We start from the raw sequence: 20,074 nt of genomic DNA on the forward strand, positions 1-20,074 counted from the left end.
ACGTCGGTGGGGTTCTTAATGAATACTTTGCGTCTGTTTTCACAAAGGAGAGGGGCGAAGCAGACACTGCTAGCGGTGGGGAGGAGTGTGAAATATTAGATGAAATAAACATAGTGAGAGAGGAAGTATTAAGGGGTTTAGCAGCTTTAAAAGTGGATAAATCCCCAGGCCCAGATGAAATGTATCCCAGGCTGTTAAGCGAAGCAAAAGAGGAAATAGCAGAGGCCCTGACCATCATTTTTCAATCCTCTCTGGCTTCAGGTGTGGTGCTGGAGGACTGGAGGACTGCTAATGTGGTACCCTTGTTTAAAAAGGGAGAAAAGGATAGACCGAGTAATTACAGGCCAGTCAGCCTAACCTCGGTGGTGGGAAAATTATTGGAAAGAATTCTGAAGGACAGGATAAACCTTCATTTAGAAAGACACGGATTAATCAAGGATAGTCAGCACAGATTTGTTAAGGGAAGGTCGAGTCTGACAAACTTGATTGAATTTTTTGAGGAGGTAACAAGGAGGGTAGATGAGGGTAGTGCATTTGATGTAGTGTATATGGACTTTAGCAAGGCTTTTGATAAGGTTCCACATGGCAGACTGGTCATGAAGTTAAAAGCCCATGGGATCCAGGGCAAAGTGTCAAGCTGGATTCAAAACTGGCTCGGAGACAGGAAGCAGAGGGTAATAGTTGATGGGTGTTTTTGTGACTGGAAGGCTGTTTCCAGTGGGGTTCCGCAGGGCTCAGTACTAGGTCCCTTGCTTTTTGTGGTATATATCAATGATCTAGACTTGAATATAGGGGGTATGATTAAGAAGTTTGCAGATGATACTAAAATCGGCTGTGTGGTTGATACTGAAGAAGGAAGCTGTAGACTGCAGGAAGATATCAATAAATTGGTCAGGTGGGCAGAACAGTGGCAAATGGAATTCAATCCGGAGAAGTGTGAGGTAATGCATTTGGGGAGGGCTAACAAGGAAAGGGAATACACATTAAATGGTAGGACACTGAGTAGTGTAGAGGAACAAAGGGACCTTGGAGTGCATGTCCACAGATCCCTGAAGGTAGCAGGCCAGGTAGATAAGGTGGTTAAGAAGGCATACGGAATGCTTGCCTTTATTAGCATAGAATACAAGAGCAGGGGGGTTATGCTTCAACTGTATAAAACACTAGTTAGGCCTCAGCTAGAGTACTGCGTGCAGTTCTGGTCAGCACATTACAGGAAAGATGTGATTGCACTAGAGAGGGTACAGAGGAGATTTACAAGGATGTTGCCGGGAGTAGAGAATCTTAGCTCTGAGGAAAGACTGGATAGGCTGGGTCTGTTTTCCTTGGAAAATAGAAACATAGAAGATAGGAGCAGGAGTAGGCCATTCGGCCCCTCGAGCCTGCTCCGCTATTTAATGAGATCATGGCTGATCATCCAAACTCAGTACCCTGTCCCTGCTTTCTCCCCATATCCCTTGATCCCTTTAGCCTTAAGAAATATATCTAACTCCTTCTTGAATATATTTAATGAATTGGCCTCAACTGCCTTATGTGGTAGAGAATTCCACAGGTTCACCACTCTCTGGGTGAAGAAATTCTTCCTCATCTCTGTCCTAAATGGCCTACCCCTTATCCTTAGACTGTGACCCCTGGTTCTGGACTCCCCGACCATCGGGAACATCCTTCCTGCATCTAGTCTGTCTAGTCCTGTTAGAATTTTATAAGTTTCAATGAGATCCCCTCTCATTCTTCTAAACTCCAGCGAGTAGAAGCCCAATCGTCCCAATCTCTCCTCATACGTCATTCCTGCCATCCCAGGTATCAGTCTGGTGAATCTTCGCTGAACTCCCTCCATGGCAAGAACATCCTTCCTCAGATAAGGCGACCAAAACTGCACACAATACTCAAGGTGTGGAACAGAGGAGGCTGAGGGGAGACCTTATTGAGGTGTATAAAATTATGAGGGGCATAGATAAAGTGGATAGAAAGGACCTATTTCCCTTAGCAGAGGGGTCAAAAACCAGGGGCACAGATTTAAAGTAATTGGGGGAAGGTTTAGAGGGGATTTGAGGGGAAATTTCTTCACCCAGAGGGTTGTGGGGGTCTGGAACTCACTGCCTGAAAGGGTGGTAGAGGCAGGAACCCTAACCACATTTAAAAAGTACTTGGATGTGCACTTGGGATGCTGTAACCTGCAGGGCTACGGACCAAGAGCTGGGAAGTGGGATTAGGCTGGACAGCTCTTTGTTGGCCGGCGCGGACACGATGGGCTGAAATGGCCTCCTCCCGTGCTGGAACTTTCTCTGATTCTAGGGGCTAAAAATTCGGTGGCGCCGCATTTGGGGCGCCAAGCTCGCCTGGGCGCCGGAAGTCCCGCCCCGGAAGGAGCCGGGAGCGCCAGCCCGATATTCAGTTTGGGCACCCCAAGAGGGACACAAGGCGCTGCTCGAGACGCCCCGCGTCCCTCTTGGGACGCTGAAGCTGAATATCGCAGCACAACGTGCCGCAGCGCCACATGCTGCAGCACGGTGCACTGCGGTACTGCAGGCCCCTCCCCTTTCTTAAAGGGGAGGGGCCTGCACCAGCGCGATCACCGATCGCGAGTGCCGGCAAAAGAGCCCAGCACCGAGGAGAAGTGCCGGGCACTCGGGACACAGCCGGCACTGCCCGGGGGGGGGGGGGGGGGGAGACAGGAGGCCGGGGAGGGCGGCGCGAGGAGGTGCTGGCAGGCGGCCACCGAATAAAATGGCCGCCCCGCACCTCCCCTTTAATTTGCGCCACTACCACCACAGGTAGGCCCCCTGAACCGGTCGCGATTTGCGACTGACGCTACGGGGGGGGGGGCGCGACCCAATATCGCGTTCGGGGCAGTAGCGGGGTGCTGCGCACACCGATGACGTCATCGGTGGCGGCGCAGCGCTACAGGCTAACGCCGCCATTAGCACCCCGCTAAATTTCATGGGAGGCGCGGCCAGTGGCGCTAAAGCCACTGAGCGCCCTCTTTAGGCGCTAACTGGTGGCGCAGCCCAGCGAATTTCTAGGCCTATGTGTTTAAACGGGAGGTCGTTAGGTAATTACTTGGGAAGTAAGAGTCTTGATGGATGTGGAAAGTGGGCAGGGCATTGGAATTAAAAAGATCGAGCTACAGTGGGAAATAAAATGGTGCAGCAATGTTGATGGGCTGAATGGCCTAGTCCACTCCAAGGTCCGAGAACAATAAGTTCAGTGAAGAAGTAGATGGAGTCTCACTGCAGCTGTGCGAGCCCAGGGTGATCCATGGATTCTCATCTCCTCGTGCTGGGTTGACCAGGTAATGGACGAGGGGGGTTGTGCCCTTGGAGGAGCATTGCTGTCAGCTCACACTGAACTGTAATCTTTTGTATCTTCACACAGCGAGCTCAGGCTCGGGCCCAGGCTCCACTCCTGAAGCCAGGGCGCCCGGCTCACTCACAGCCAGTCAACATTGTGCGTCCTCTGGCCGTACCCAAGCACAGCGACAGTAATCTCAAGCCACCGCGGCCAGCCACACCACCAGTGAGGAACTCTCCAATTGTCTCTGTGAAACTAAAGAGCCATCCATCTAAACTAGGAGCTCCCAGGAAACCGCTGCCTTTCAACCCACGACCCCAAACACTGCCGGTGAGTATGACCTTTGCTCTCTCCGGGTAGCGTTCTGGTGCTACAGATGTAGCACCGAGTGTGGGCTTGGCAGGCTAATCCTTCCAAAACAAGAGAAACAGCGTGGGCCTCAACTGCACACCAGGGTGAGGCTGTTGCTGCCCAGTGCAGGACCAATCTTTGCAGGTTGCTGTAAAAGGAAAAGTGTTTGCTGGACAGAGTTGGTCATCTGCAGTGGCTGCGACTGAGTCGACAATGGCACAATTATTTTTTGTGTTCTTGGGATGTGGTTGAAATGGGCAAAGCTGCAGTCATTTGTCCGTACCTAGTTGCCGAGGACATTGAGTTCACTGCAGAGTGTGGGACTGGAGTCACGTGTAGGCCAGACCGGGTAAGGGTGGCGGGTTTCCCTTCCCTGGAGGATATTACTGACCCGGTTGGGTTTTTATGACAATCTGGCAGATTTTCTGGTGCCTGCCTTACAGTACCAGACTTACTGAATAGTTTCACAAACTGCATTGCTAGTCCTTAGAATCATAGAATGATACAGAAGGAGGCCATCCGGCTCTTTGAAAGAGCTCCCAATTAGTCCCGCACCCCAGCTTTCTCCCCATAACCCCGCAAATGAGTCCTCTTCAAGGACATGTCCAATTTATTTTGAAAGCTCCTGTGGAATCTGATTCCACCTCCCCTTCAGGTAGTGCGTTCCAGATCTTCACAACCCTCTGTGTGAAGACATTTCTCCTCACTGCCCCTCCAGTTCTTTTGCCAATTATTTTAAATCTGTGACCTCTGGTTCCCGACCCACTTGGCAGAGGAAACCGTTTCTCCCTACTTGCTCTATCAAAACCTCTCAGAATTTTAAATCCCTTCAAAGATTTGTGAAGATGCACCCCCAGGTCCCTCAGCTCTTGCACCCCCTCAAAATAGTCCCATTCAGATTGTACTGCCTCTCCATGTTGTTTCTCCCAAAGTGCTTCACTTCACACTTATCCACATTAAACTGCATCTGCCATGTGTCTGCCCATATCACCCGTCTGTCCTCCTGAAGTCTGCTACTATCCTGCTCACTACGTTGCCAAGAAGCTGGATGCTTTTGCTGAAAGGAGTGACTGAGGGTTGGAAGAGACAGTATAGTGACTGCTCCTCCAAGTAGCTCCCTGTCTGTGAAGCACTTTGGACTGCCTAAGGGGCATGATATGGCGCTATACTATTGCCAGTTCTTTTGTTCTGTAGACTTGCATTGTTCTGAACATTGGCACTGACCAGAGAGATAGCATTGGTCGTCTCCAGTCCTACCTTCCTCTCTGCTCATCCGATAATCACAGAATAATCCATCGCAATTTCTGTGTTTCAGTGGGTGTGTCAGGATGTCCCACAGCAGATTGCTCCCCAGCGGCCCCTCCCTCTTAATCCCACGTCTGCTGCGAAGGCGAGCTCGAAGGTGAAGAAACCTCTCCTGGTGCAGACCCCTGGCACTGGGCTACCAGCTGTAGGAAAGGCTGGAGTCAGCGTCTCGCCCTCACCGCCCAGGTCTGTATCACAATGTACAAAACATGCCTCTCTCTGAATAACAAACTGTTCATTCTGAATAGAGGAGTGGTCGCTGCAGGACGGGCACTGACCGACCGACGGGCACTGACTGACCGGCGGATGGGCACTGACCAACCGGCACTGACTGACCGGCGCACGGACACTGACTGACCGGCGCACGGGCACTGACTGACCGGCACTGACTGACGGGCACTGACTGACCGGCGCACGGGCACTGACTGACCGGCACTGACTGACCGGCACGGACTGACCGGCACTGACTGACGGGCACTGACTGACCGGCCCTGACTGACCGGCACTGACTGACCGGCACTGACTGACCGGCACTGACTGACGGGCACCGACTGACCGGCACCGACTGACGGGCACCGACTGACGGGCACCGACTGACTGGCACCGACTGACCGGCACCGACTGACCGGCACCGACTGACGGGCACTGACTGACCGGCACCGACTGACGGGCACTCGGGCATTGACTGACCGGCACTGACTGACTGGCACTGACTGACTGGCACTGACTGACCGGCACCGACTGACGGGCACCGACTGACGGGCACCGACTGACCGGCACCGACTGACCGGTACCGACTGACCGGCACTGACTGACCGGCACCGACTGACGGGCACTCGGGCACTGACTGACCGGCACTGACTGACTGGCACTGACTGACTGGCACTGACTGACCGGCACCGACTGACGGGCACCGACTGACAGGCACCGACTGACCGGCACCGACTGACCGGCACCGACTGACCGGCACCGACTGACGGGCACCGACTGACCGGCACTGACTGGTGGGCGGGCAGGCACTGACTGACCGGCACCGACTGACCGGCACTGACTGGCGGGCGGGCACTGACTGACCGGCACTGACTGGCGGGCGGACGGGTTCTGATATGATGATGGTCGATATTCTGTGGGATGTGGCTGATGCTGGCCAGGCGATGTTTTATTGCCCAGTTCGCCCTTGTAATGTGGAATAAGTCACTCGCTCCACCTGAGGGGGTCCCCAGTGAAAAAGACACACAGCTTTAGTCTTAGTTCTGATGGGAGCCGCTTTGCCTCTTAGCCTGGGTACGGACAGCTCGCTACCATTCCTTGCCGACCATGTAACAGTGGCATTCCCGGAGTGGGAGGCAGAACCGTGCTCCCGCCCCACCTCCTGTACCTTTGTGATCACACAGAAATGGTCATCACTGGGCAATGCAGTCAGTCAGTGACCGCCAGCCACATAGTGTGGGCCAGGGTTGCGTGAAGGCCCTGAATAAACCAGCCAGGGCTTTAGTAACATTCCGGCACTTTCCATGGCCCTTGGTGATCTGGTACTAGTCAACTAATCACATTAACTGATTCAATTTTCCAACTCGCCGAGCACGAGCTCTGAAACTGGTCCAGTGGTGTACTAGGCATGGTACTAGTTGTACTTGTGCACTGGTCATAGTACTAGTTGTACTAGTGTACAGGTCATGGTACTAGTTGTGCTAGTGTACTGGTCATGGTACTAGTTGTGCTAGTGTACTGGTCATGGTACTAGTTGTGCTAGTGTACTGGTCATGGTACTAGTTGTACTAGTGCACTGGTCATAGTACTAGTTGTACTAGTGTACAGGTCATGGTACTAGTTGTGCTAGTGTACTGGTCATGGTACTAGTTGTGCTAGTGTACTAGTTATACTAGTGTACTGGTTATAGTACTAGTTATACTAGTGTACTGGTTATAGCGCACTAATCCAGCACATGACTGCACCAGTTAACAGATTCCCATGCGGTTATGTTAGCTTTGCTTTGATTGGTTAACAGGATCCAATGGGATGATGATAGTCACAGACTGGTTGGTTGAAGAGTTCTTGTAGGTGATGGTAGATAATCTGTGATGGGTGGGCTTCTGGCTTAATTGTCCTAATCTCAGAATGGTTAAACAGAGGACGAATGTTAAAGGAAGGATATACTTGCCTTGGAGGCGGTGCAACGGAGGTTCACTAGATTGATTCTTGGGATGAGAGGGCTGTCCTATGATGAGAGATTGTGTAGAATGGGCCGATACTCCCTGGAGTTTAGAAGAATGAGAGGTGATCTCATTGAAACATACAAGATTCTGAGGGGGATTGACAGGGTAGATGCTGAGAGGTTGTTTCCCCCTGGCTGGAGAGTCTAGAACCAGGGGGCATCGTCTCAGGATAAGGGGTCAGTCATTTAAGAGTCATCTTCCAGAACTCGATAGACTCTGGAACAGTTCCCATGGATTGGAGGGTAGCTAATGTAAACCCACTATTTAAAAAAGGTGGTAGAGAAAAAACGGGGAATTATAGACCGGTAAGCCTGACATCGGTAGTGGGGAAAATGCTAGAGTCCATTATAAAAGATGTAATAGCAGAGCACTTGGAAAACAGTGACAGGATCGGACAAAGTCAACATGGATTTACAAAAGGTAAATCGTGCTTGACTAATCTACTGGAATTTTTTGAGGATGTAACTGGTAAAATAGATAAGGGAGAACCAGTGGATGTGGTGTATTTGGACTTTCAGAAGGCTTTCAATAAGGTCCCGCATAAGAGATTGGCGTGCAAAGTTAAAGCACATGGGATTGGGGGTAAGTTACTGACTTGGATAGAGAACTGGTTGGCAGACAGGAAGCAAAGAGTTGGAATAAACGGGTCTTTTTCCGAGTGGCAGGCAGTGACTAGTGGGGTACCGCAGGGATCGGTGCTAGGACCCCAGCTGTTCACAATATATATTAATGATCTAGACGAGGGAACTAGATGTAATATCTCCAAGTTTGCAGACGACACAAAGCTGGGTGGGCATGTGGGCTGTGAGGAGGATGCCGAGAAACTCCAGGATGATTTGGACAGGTTGGGTGATTGGGCAGATGCATGGCAGATGCAGTATAATGTGGATAAATGCGAGGTTATCCACTTTGGTGGCAAAAACAGGAAGACAGATTATTATCTGAACGGCAATAGATTGGGAAAAGGGGAAGTGCAACGAGACCTGGGTGTCCTTGTGCACCAGTCGCTGAAGGTAAGCATGCAGGTGCAGCAGGCGGTTAAGAAGGCAAATGGTATGTTGGCCTTTGTAGCGAGAGGATTCGAGTACAGGAACAAGGATGTCTTGCTGCAGTTGTACATGGCCTTGGTGAGACCACACCTTGAGTATTGAGTGCAGCTTTGGTCGCCTTATCTGAGGAAGGTTGTTCTTGCCATGGAGGGAGTGCAGCGAAGATTCACCAGACTGATACCTGGGATGGCAGGAATGACGTATGAGGAGAGATTGGGTCGATTGGGCTTATACTCGCTAGAGTTTAGAAGAATGAGAGGGGATCTCATTGAAACTTATAAAATTCTAACAGGACTAAACAGACTAGATGCAGGAAGGATGTTCCCGATGGTCGGAGAGTCCAGAACCAGGGGTCACAGTCTAAGGACAAGGGGTAAGCCATTTAGGACTGAGATGAGGAGGAATTTCTTCACCCAGAGAGTGGTGAACCTGTAGAATTCTCTACCACAGAAGGCAGTTGAGGCCAACTTATTAAATATATTCAAGAAGGGGTTAGATATATTTCTCAAGGCTAAAGGGATCAAGGGGTATGGGGAGAAGGCAGGGACAGGGTACTGAGTTTGGATGATCAGCCATGATCTCATTGAATGGCGGAGCAGGCTCGAGGGGCCGAATGGCCTACTCCTGCTCCTATCTTCTATGTTTCTATGTTTGAGCAGCTAGGGATTAAATTAAAAAGCAGAAGCACAAAGGTCATAATCTCTGGATTATTACCAGAGCCACGAGCGGCACAGGGTCAGTAGGATCAGGGTGATGAATGCGTGGCTCAAAGATTGGTGTGGGAGAAGTGGGTTTCGATTCGTGGGGCACTGGCACCAGTACTGGGGGAAGAGAGAGCTGTTCCGTTGCGACGGACTACACTTGAACCATGCTGGGACCAGAGTTCTAGCAAATCGAGTAACTAGGGAGGTAGATAGGGCTTTAAACTAAATAAGGTGGGGGGCGGGAGGGTCCCGGTGGAGAGACATCTAGAATGCTAAAGAGAAAAGACAAGGAAGCAGTGCAGGAAAGTGATTGGGGTAAGGATAACCAGATTGTGTCAGGAAGGGACAGAGCGTACAAACAAAGAGTGCACTAACAAATAGGGTCCGGGTAAGAAAAAGTGGTAATAAGACAAATAGGGCCATAGTACAAAAAAATGTTAAGATGTCTAAAAATGTTAAAAAGTCAAATCTAAAGGCACTGTATCTGAATGAACGAAGCATTCGTAATAAGGTAGACAAATTAACAGCACAAATAGATGTAAACGGATACGATATAATTGTGATTACGGAGACATGGCTGCACGGTGACCACAAAATGATGAGGGGCATAGATAGGGTAGATAAAGAGGAACTTTTCCCCTTAGTAGGGGGGTCAATAACAAGGGGGCATAGATCCAGGGTAAGGGGCAGGAGATTTAGGGGGGATTTGAGGAGGAACTTTTTCACCCAGAGGGTGGTTGGAAGCTGGAACTCACTGCCTGAAAGGGTGGTAGAGGCAGGAACCCTCACAACATTCAAGAAGCATTTGGATGGGCACTTGAAATGCCATTGCATACAAGGCTATGGACCAAATGCTGGAAAATGGGATTAGACTGAACAGGGATTGATGGACGGCGCAGACACGATGGGCCGAAGGGCCTCTTTCTGCGCTGTAAAACTCTATGACTCTAAGGCTGGGAGCTGAATATCCAAGGATATTCGATATTTAGGAAGGACAGGTGAAAATGAAAACAAGGTGGGCTGGCGTTGTTAGTAAAGGATGAAATCAGAGCAATAGTGAGAAAGGATATTGGCTCAGGAAATCAAGATGTAGAATCAGTCTGGGTGGAGCTAAGAAGCACCAAGGGGCAGAAAACATTGGTGGGAGTTGTCTATAGGCCTCCAAACAGTAGTGGTAATGTAGGGGATGGCATCAAACAGGAAATTAGAGGCGCATGTAACAAGGGTACTGCAGTAATCATGGGTGACTTTAATCTACATATAGACTGGCCAAACCAAATTAGCAATAATACTGTGGAGGATGAATTCCTGGAGTGTGTACGAGATGGATTTTTAGACCAGTACATTGAGGAGCCAACTAGGGAACAGGCTATCCTAGATTGGGTATTGTGCAATGAGAAGGGGTTAATTAATCATCTTGTTGTGCGGGTCGTTTAGGGAAGCGTGACCAGAACATGATAGAATTCTTCATTAAAATGGAAAGTGAAGAAGTCCAATCCGAAACTAGGGTCCTAAATCTAAACAAAGGAAACTTTGTTGGCTATGACAGATTGGGGAGCTTCATTAAAAGGCATGGCGGTGGATAGGCAATGGCTAACATTTAAGGAACGAATGCATGAATTGCAACAGTTATACATACCTTTCTGGCGCAAAAACACAAAAGGAAAAGCGGCCCAACCATGGCTAACAAAAGAAATTAAGGATAGTATTAGATCCAAAGATAAGTCATATAAAGTTGCCAGAAAAAGTAGCAAGCCTGAGGATTAGAAGCAGTTTAGAGTTCAGCAAAAAAGGACCAAGAGATTGATTAAGAGGGGAAAAATAGAGTATGAGAGTAAACTTGCAAGGAACATAAAAGCGGATTGTAAAAGCTTCTACAAGTATGTAAAAAGAAAAACATTAGTGAAGAGAAGTATAGGTCCCTTACAGTCAGAAACAGGAGAATTTATAATGGGGAACAAGGAAATGGCGTGGCAATTAAACAAATACTTTGGTTCTGCCTTCACGGAAGAGGACACAAATAACTTCCCAGAAATGCTAGTGAACCAAGGGTCTAGTGAGAAGGAGGAATTAAAGGAAATTAGTATTAGTAAAAAAATAGTGCTGGAGAAATTAATGGGACTGAAAGCTGATAAATCCCCAGGGCCTGATAATCTGCATCCCAGAGTACTAAAAGAGGTAGCCATGGAAATAGTGGATGCATTGGTTGTCATCTTCCAAAATTCTATAGATTATGGAACAGTTCCTGCAGATTGGAGCGTGGCAAATGTAACCCCACTATTTAAAAAAGGAGGGAGAGAGAAAACAGGGAACTACAGACCGGTTAGCCTAACATCAGTAGTAGAAACATAGAAACATAGAGATAGGAACAGGAGTAGGCCATTCGGCCCTTCGAGCCTGCTCCGCCATTCAATGAGATCATGGCTGATCTTCATCTGAGATCTTAGCTGATCTTACCAGTTCAGTACCCCGTCCCCGCCTTTTCTCCGTAACCCTTAATCCCCTTAGCCTTCAGAAATATATCCAATTCTCTCTTGAAAATATTTATTGAATTAGCCTTCACAGCCCTCTGTGGCAGGGAATTCCACAGGCTCACCACTCTTTGAGTGAAGAAATTCTTCCTCATCTCTGTTTTAAATGATTTGCCCGCTATTTTTAGACTGTGGCCCCTGGTTCTGTGCTCCCCTGCCATTGGAAACATTCTCTCTGAATTCAGCCTGTCCAGGCCTGCCATAATTTTATATGTTTCGATGAGATCCCCTCTCAATCTTCTAAACTCCAGTGAGTACAAGCCCAAACTATTCAATCTCTCCTCGTAGGTCATTCCCGCCATTCCAGGTATCAGCCTGGTGAATCGCCGCTGCACTCTTTCCATGGCAAGAACATCCTTCCGCAGATGGGGCGACCAAAACTGTACACAATACTCCAGATGCGGTCTCACCAGCACCTTGTACAGCTGTAGTAAGGTATCCCTATTCCTATACTCGAACCCCCTTGATATGAAGGCCAACATACCATTTGCCTTCTTAATCGCCTGTTGCACCTGCATGCTCTCCTTCAGTGACTGGTGCACAAGAACACCCAGGTCCCTCTGCACTTCCCCATCTCCCAATCTATTGCCATTTAGATAATAATCTACCCTCCTGTTTTTACCCCCAAAGTGGATAACCTCGCATTTATCCACATTATAGTGCATCTGCCACGTATCCGCCCATTCTCCCAACCTGTCCAAATCGCACTGTAGCCTCCTGACATCCTCATCAGAGCCCACCCCTCCTCCTAGTTTAGTGTCGTCAGCGAATTTGGAAATATTGCATCCAATTCCCTGATCCAGATCATTTATATATATTGTGAACAGCTGGGGTCCCAGGACAGATCCTTGCGGCACCCCGCTGGTCACTGCCTGCCACTCCGAAAACGAGCCATTTATTCCAACTCTCTGTTTTCTATCCGCCAGCCAGTTCTCTATCCACGTTAATACTTTGCCCCCAATCCCATGAGCCTTAATTTTGCATGATAATCTTTTGTGTGGAACCTTATCGAAGGCTTTCTGGAAGTCAAGGTACACCACATCCACTGGCTCTCCCCCATCTATTTTACCAGTTACTTCCTCAAAAAATTCCAGCAGATTAGTCAAACACGATTTACCCTTTGTAAATCCATGTTGACTCTGTCCGATCCTTTCCCCATTTGTCAAGTGCTCCGCTATTTTATCCTTAATAATGGACTCTAGCATTTTGCCCACAACCGATGTAAGGCTTACTGGTCTATAATTCCCTGCTTTCTCTCTACCCCCCTTTTTAAATATTGGGGTAACATTAGCTACCCTCCAATCCACGGGTACTGTTCCCGAGTCAATGGAGTTCCGGAAGATGATCCTTAGAGCATCTGCTATCTCCAGGGCCACCTCCTTAAGTACCCTAGGATGTAGTTTATCAGGCCCCGGGGATTTGTCGGCCTTCAGTCCCCTCAACTTACCCAACACCATATCCCTAGAGATACTAATTTCTGTCAGCTCCTCCCTCTCATTAGTCCCTATGTTTGCCGATATTCCTGGGAGGTTATTTGTGTCCTCCTTTGTGAATACAGAACCAAAGTATGAGTTTAATTGGTCTGCCATTTCCTTATTCTCCATTATATATTCTCCCGAATCGGACTGCAAGGGACCGACTTGGGATTTTACCAGTCTTTTCCTCCTGATATACCGATAAAAGCTTTTGCAGTCTGTCTTTATGTTTGCTGCAAGTTTACTTTCGTATTCTATTTTCCCCTTCCTGATTAATCCCTTTGTCCTCTTTTGCTGTATCCTGTACTGCCCCCAATCTTCCGGTCTGGTGCTTTTTTTTGCCAGTTGATATGCCCTTTTTTTTGATTTTATGCTGTCCCTAATTTCCCTCGTTATCCACGGTTGAGCCACCTTTTTAGGTTTATTTTTATGCCAAACCGGTATAAACATGTTCTGGAATTCTTCCATTCTATCTTTGAATGCTTGCCATTGTCTATCCACTGTCAATCCCCCCAGAAACACCACCCAATCAATCTTACCCAATTCCCGTCTCATACCCTCGTAATTCCCTTTATTTAAGTTCTGGACCTTAGTCTCTGATTCAGTTTCCTCACTCTCCATCTCGACTGAGAGCTCGATCATATTATGATCGCTCTGACCCAAGGGGCCTCGTACAAGAAGATTGTTGATAAGTCCCTTCTCATTGCACAATACCCAGTCTAAAATGGCCTGATCTCGAGTCGGCTCCTCGACATATTGGTCCAGATAACCGTCCCGAAAACATTCCAGGAATTCCTCCTCCTCAGAATTTTTACTAATTTGGGTAGTCCAATCAATATGTAAATTAAAGTCACCCATGATGACAGCTGTGCTCTTATCGCACGCTTCTCTAATTTCCCTTTTTATGCCTTCCCTCACCTCCATATTACTATTTGGAGGCCTATATATCACACCCACTAACGTTTTCCTCCCCTTGCTATTTCTCATTTCTACCCATACAGATTCCGTTTCATCCGAGTTAATATCCTTCCTTTCCATTGCATTAATCCCCTCCTTTACCAGCAATGCTACCCCACCTCCCCTACCTTTTTGCCGATCCTTCCTAAATATTGTATATCCCTGGATGTTAAGTTCCCAGCCTTGCCCACCCTGCAGCCACGTTTCTGTAATCCCAATCAAATCATACTTGTTTACCTCTATTTCCACAACTAATTCATCCACCTTGTTCCTAATGCTTCTAGCATTAAGATACAAAGCCTTCAGGCTTGCTTTTTTCACACTCTCATTATGAATTAGTTTGGCCCTTTGTGTTTCTCTCCTTTGCTTATTGCTTCTCACCTTTCTACCATCTATTTCTGACTTCATATGACTTCCCTCTTTTCCACTATCTAGGTTCCCATCCCCCTGCCAATTTAGTTTAAATCCTCCCGAACCGCCCTAGAAAATATTACCCCGAGGACATCGGCTCCCTCACAGCTCAGGTGTAGACCGTCCCCTTGGTACAGGTCACTCCTCCCCAAGAACTGGTTCCAATGCCTCAAGAATTTAAATCCCTCTCCCTTGCACCACTGCTCAAGCCACATAGGGAAAATGCTAGAGTCTATTATAAAGGATGTGATAACAGGACACTTAGAAAATATCAACGGGATTAGACAAAGTCAACATGGATTTATGAAAGGGAAATCGTGTTTGACAAACCTACTGGAGTTTTTTGAGGATGTAACTGGTAGAATATATAAGGGAGAACCAGGGGATGTGGTGTATTTGGATTTTCAGAAGGCCTTTGATAAAGTCCCACATAAGAGATTAGTGTGCAAAATTAAAGCACATGGGATTGGGGGTAATATACTGGCTTGGATTGAAAATTGGAAAACAGTCAGGAAACAGAGAGTCTTTTTCGGGCTGGCAGGCGGTGACTAGTGGGGTACCGCAGGGATAAGTGCTTGGGCCCCAGCTATTCACAATATATAGAAACATAGAAGATAGGAGCAGGAGTAGGCCATTCGGCCCCTCGAGCCGGCTCTGCCATTCAATGCGATCATGGCTGATCATCCAATTTCAGTACCCGGTCCCTGCTTTCTTCCCATATCCCTTGATCCCTTTAGCCTTAAGAAATATATCCAGCTCCTTCTTGAATATATTTAATGAATTGGCCTCTACTGCCTTCTGCGGTAGAGAATTCCACAGGTTCACCACTCTCTGGGTGAAGAAATTCCTCCTCATTTCTGTCCTAAATGGCCTACCCCTTATCCTTAGACTGTGACCCCTGGTTCTGGACTCCCCGACCATCAGGAACATCCTTCCTACATCTAGTCTGTCCAGTCCTGTCAGAATTTTATAAGTTTCAGTGAGATCCCCTCGCATTCTTCTAAACTCCAGCGAGTAGAAGCCCAATCGTCCCAATCCCTCCTCATACGTCATTCCTGCCATCCCAAATATCAGCCTGGTGAATCTTCGCTGAACTCCTTCCATGGCAAGAACATCCTTCCTCAGATAAGGCGACCAAAACTGCACACAATACTCAAGATGTGGTCTCACCAAGGCCCTGTACAACTGCAGCAAGACATCCTTGTTCCTGTACTCAAACCCTCTCGCTACGAAGGCCAACATACCATTTGCCTTCTTAACCGCCTGCTGCACCTGCATGCTTACCATCAGCGACTGGTGCACAATAACACCCAGGTCTCGTTGCACTTCCCCTTCTCCCAATCTATTGCCATTCAGATAATAATCTGCCTTCCTGTTTTTGCTACCAAAGTGGATAACCTCGCATTTATCCACGTTATATTGCATCTGCCATGCTTCTGCCCAATCACCCAACCTGTCCAAATCATCCTGGAGTTTCTCGGCATCCTCCTCAGAGCACACACGCCCACCCAGCTTTGTGTCGTCTGCAAATTTGGAGATATTACATCTAGTTCCCTTGTCTAGATCATTAATATATATTGTGAATAGCTGGGGTCCAAGGACCGATCCCTGCGGTACCCCACTAGTCACTGCCTGCCACTCGGAAAAAGACCCGTTTATTCCAACTCTTTGCTTTCTGTCTGCCAACCAGTTCTCTATCCAAGTCAACACCTTGCCCCCAATCCCATGTGCCTTAAATTTACACGCTAATCTCTTATGCACGACCTTATCAAAAGCCTTCTGAAAGTCCAAATACACCACATCCACTGGTTCTCCCTTATCTATTTTACCAGTTACATCCTCAAAAAATTCCAGTAGATTAGTCGAGCACGATTTACCTTTTGTAAATCCATGTTGACTTTGTCCGATCCTGTCACTGTGCTCTGCTATTACATGTTTTATAATGGACTCTAGCATTTTCCCCACTACCGATGTCAGGCTTACCGGTCTGTAATTCCCCGTTTTCTCTCTACCACCTTTTTTGAATAGTGGGGTAACATTAGCTACCCTCCAATCCATGGATACTGTTCCAGAGTCTATCGAATGTTGGAAGATGATCAGCAATGTATCTACTATTTCTAGGGCTACTTCCTTAAGTACCCTAGGATGTAGATTATCAGGCCCTGGGGATTTATCGGCTTTCAATTCCATCAATTTCCCTAACACCATTTCCCTACAAATATTGATTTCTTTCAGTTCCTCCCTTTCATCAGACCCTATGTTACCCGACATCTCTGGGAGGTTATTTGTGTCCTCCTTTGTGAAGACAGAACCAAAATATGTATTTAATTGGTCTGTCATTTCTTTGTTCCCCATTATAAATTCCCCTGATTCTGACTGCAAGGGACCTACGCTTGACTTCACCAATCTTTTTCTCTTCACATATCTATAAAAGCTTTTACAGTCAGTTTTTATGTTCCCTGCAAGCTTACTCTCATATTCAATTTTCCCCTTCTTAATTAATCCCTTTGTCCTCCTTTGTTGAATCCTAAACTGCTCCCAATCCTCAGGTTTACTGTTTTTTCTGGCCAATTTATATGTCCTCTCCTTGGATCTTATGTTATCCCTAATTTCCCTTGTTAGCCATGGTTGAGTCACCTTTTTTGTTTTATTTTTATGCCAAACTGGGATGAACAAATTCTGTAGTTCATCCATGCGGTCTTTGAATGTTTGCCATTGCCTATCCACTGTCAGCCCTTTGAGTGACATTCCCCAATCAATCCTACCCAACACGCGCCTCAGACCATCGTAGTTTCCTTTATTTAAATTTAGGACCCTAGTCTCTGAGTCAACGACTTCATTCTCCATCTTAATGAAGAATTCGATCATATTATGATCGCTCCGACCCAAGGGACCTCGTACAACAAGATTGCTAATTAATCCTTTCTCGTTACATAATACCCAGTCTAAGATGGCCTGATCTCTGGTTGGTTCCTCGACATGTTGGTCCAGGAAACCATCCCGTAAACACTCCAGGAATTCCTTCTCCACAGTATTGTTACTAATTTGGTTAGCCCAATCTATATGTAGATTAAAATCACCCATGATGACTGCTGTGCCCTTATTGCACGCGTCTCTAATTTCCCTTTTAATGCCATCCCCAACCTCCGCATTACTGTTTGGAGGTCTATATACCACTCCCACTAACGTTTTCTGCCCCTTGGTATTTCTCAGTTCTACCCATACAGATTCCACATCATCAGAGCTAATATCCTTCCTTACAATTGTGTTAATACCTTCTTTAACCAGCAATGCTACCCCGCCTCCTTTTCCTTTTTGCCTATCTTTCCTGAATATTGAATACCCCTGGATGTTGAGTTCCTAGCCTTGACCACCCTGGAGCCATGTTTCCGTAATCCCAATCAAATCATATTCGTTTACCTCTATTTGCGCAGCTAATTCATCCACCTTATTACGAATGCTCCTCGCATTAAGACACAAAGCCTTCAGGCTTGTTTTTTTAACGCTCTTAGACCTATTAGAATTATTATTTACTGTGGTCATGTTTGTTTTAAACCGTTGATTTCGCTGACTGCCACTTTTGTTTTTCTCCTTCCTATCTTTTGCTTTTATCCTTGTTTCCCTTTCCTCTGTCCCCCTGCTCAGGTTCCCAACCCCCTGCCATTTTAGTTTAAACCCTCCCCAACAGCACTAGCAAACACTCCCCCTAGGACATCGGTCCCAGCCCTGCCCGGGTGCAAACCGTCCGGTTTGTTCTGGTCCCACCTCCCTCAGAACCGGTTCCAATGTCCCAGGAATTTGAATCCCTCCCCCTCGCACCAATCCTCTAGCCACGTATTTAGCTGAAATATCCTTCTATTTCTACTCTGACTAGCACGTGGCACTGGTAGCAATCCTGAGATTACTAACTTTGAGGTCCTATTTTTTAATTTACCTCCTAACTCCCTATATTCAGCTTTTAGGCCCTCATCCCGTTTTTTACCTATATCGTTGATACCTATATGCACCACGACAACTGGCTGTTCACCCTCCCCCTCCAGAATGCTCTGCAGCCGCTCTGAGACATCCTTGACCCTTGCACCAGGGAGGCAACACACCATCCTGGAGTCTTGTTTGCGGCCGCAGAAACGCCTGTCTATTCCCCTTACAATAGAATCCCCTATTACTATAGCTCTACCCCTCTTTTCCCTCCCGTCCTGTGCAGCAGAGCCACCCCTGGTGCCAGGAAGTTGGCTGCTGCTGCCTTCCTCTGATAAGCCATCCCCCGCAACAGCACTCAAAGTGGTGTATCTGTTTGAGAGGGGGATGTCCACAGGGGACCCCTGCACTACCTGCCTGCGCCTAGTACTCTGTCTGTTGGTCACCCCTTCCCTTTCTGCCTGTCCAGCCTTTGCCTGTGGTGTGACCAACTGCTTAAACGTGTTATCCACGACTTCCTCAGCATCGCGAATGGTCCAGTATGTATCCAATCGCAGCTCCAGCTCCGCAATGCGGTCTGCCAGTAGCTGCAACTGGACACACTTCCTGCACACATAGTTGTCAGGGACACAGGACGTGTCCCTGAGTTCCCAAATAGTGCAGGAGGAGCATGCCACGGGGCCGGGCTCTCCTGCCATGACTTACCCTTTAATTCATTGAAATTAAATTAAATCAAATCAATCCCACCAATTACACTACTGCTAAATGGTATACTTAAGGGCCCTGGTTTACCAACAGTCCCCGCTACACCACAGAGACCTTAAAAACTATAAACCATAGAGTTAAAGTTTAAAAAGAGAGAAATACTCACCAACCAATCACTTACCTGCTTTCTGGTGACGTCACACTTCGATTACTTTTTACTTCTCTCCCTCCCTCTGAGTTCGGAGATTGGAGATTAGTATGCTCCGAGGCCTACCTGGTCTCTGGCGCTCTTTTAACACCGACGCTCCGCCGATTCTCCCCCAGGTCCGCCGCTCTCGCCGCTCTGAGGCCTACCTGAGTCTCAGCCGCGCTTTTAAACCCGCCGCTCCGCCGATTCTCCAGTTCACCAGTGTCTGTCAATGATTTGGATGAGTGAACCAAATGTAATATTTCCAAGTTTGCTGACGACCTGAAACTAGGTGGGATTGTGAGTTGTGAGGAGGATGCAAAGAGGCTTCAAGACGATTTGGACAAGTTGAGTGAGTGGGCAAATACATGGCAGATGCAGTATAACGTGGATAAATGTGAAGTTACCACTTCGGTAGGAAAAACAGAAAGGCAGAGTATTATCTAAATGGTGACAGATTGGGAAATGCTGATGTACAAAGGGACCTGGGTGTCTTTGTACACCAGTCACTGAAAGCAAACATGTAGGTGCAGCAAGCAGTGAGGAAGGCAAATGGTATGTTGGCCTTCATTGCAAGAGGATTTGAGTACAGGAGCAAGGATGTCTTACTACAGTTATACAGGGCCTTGGTGAGACCACACCTGGAGTACTGTGTGCAGTTTTGGTCTCCTTACCTAAGAAAGGATATACTTGCCATAGAGGGAGTGCAGCGAAGGTTCACCAGACTGATTCCCGGGATGGCAGGACTGTCGTATGAGGAGAGATTGGGTCGACTAGGCTTGTATTCACTCGAGTTTAGAAGAATGAGAGGGGATCTCATTGAATCGTATAAAATTCTGACAGGGCTAGACAGACTGGATGCAGGGAGGATGTTTCCCCTGGCTGGGGGGTCTAGAACGAGGGGTCACAGTCTCAGGTTATGGGGTAGGACATTTAGGACTGAGATGAGGAGAAATTTCTTCACTCAGAGGGTGGTG

The 20,074-nt window shown here is 47.7% G+C and overlaps 1 protein-coding gene across 1 annotated transcript in view; it reads left to right on the forward strand.

The window, feature by feature from the left end:
• adam19a (ADAM metallopeptidase domain 19a) overlaps positions 1 to 20,074 on the forward strand; it is a 279,529-nt gene that overhangs the window by 256,388 nt on the left and 3,067 nt on the right. Inside the window, exons 22-23 of the mRNA XM_085967554.1 lie at positions 3,373 to 3,618; positions 4,955 to 5,130. Coding sequence (XP_085823680.1) covers positions 3,373 to 3,618; positions 4,955 to 5,130 — 422 coding nt within the window. The remainder of the gene's footprint in view (positions 1 to 3,372; positions 3,619 to 4,954; positions 5,131 to 20,074) is intronic.

Source organism: Somniosus microcephalus, chromosome 2, assembly GCF_052327205.1.
Source record: "Somniosus microcephalus isolate GS21.2 chromosome 2, FLI_Smic_1.0, whole genome shotgun sequence".
NCBI classification, from domain to species: Eukaryota; Metazoa; Chordata; class Chondrichthyes; order Squaliformes; family Somniosidae; genus Somniosus; species Somniosus microcephalus.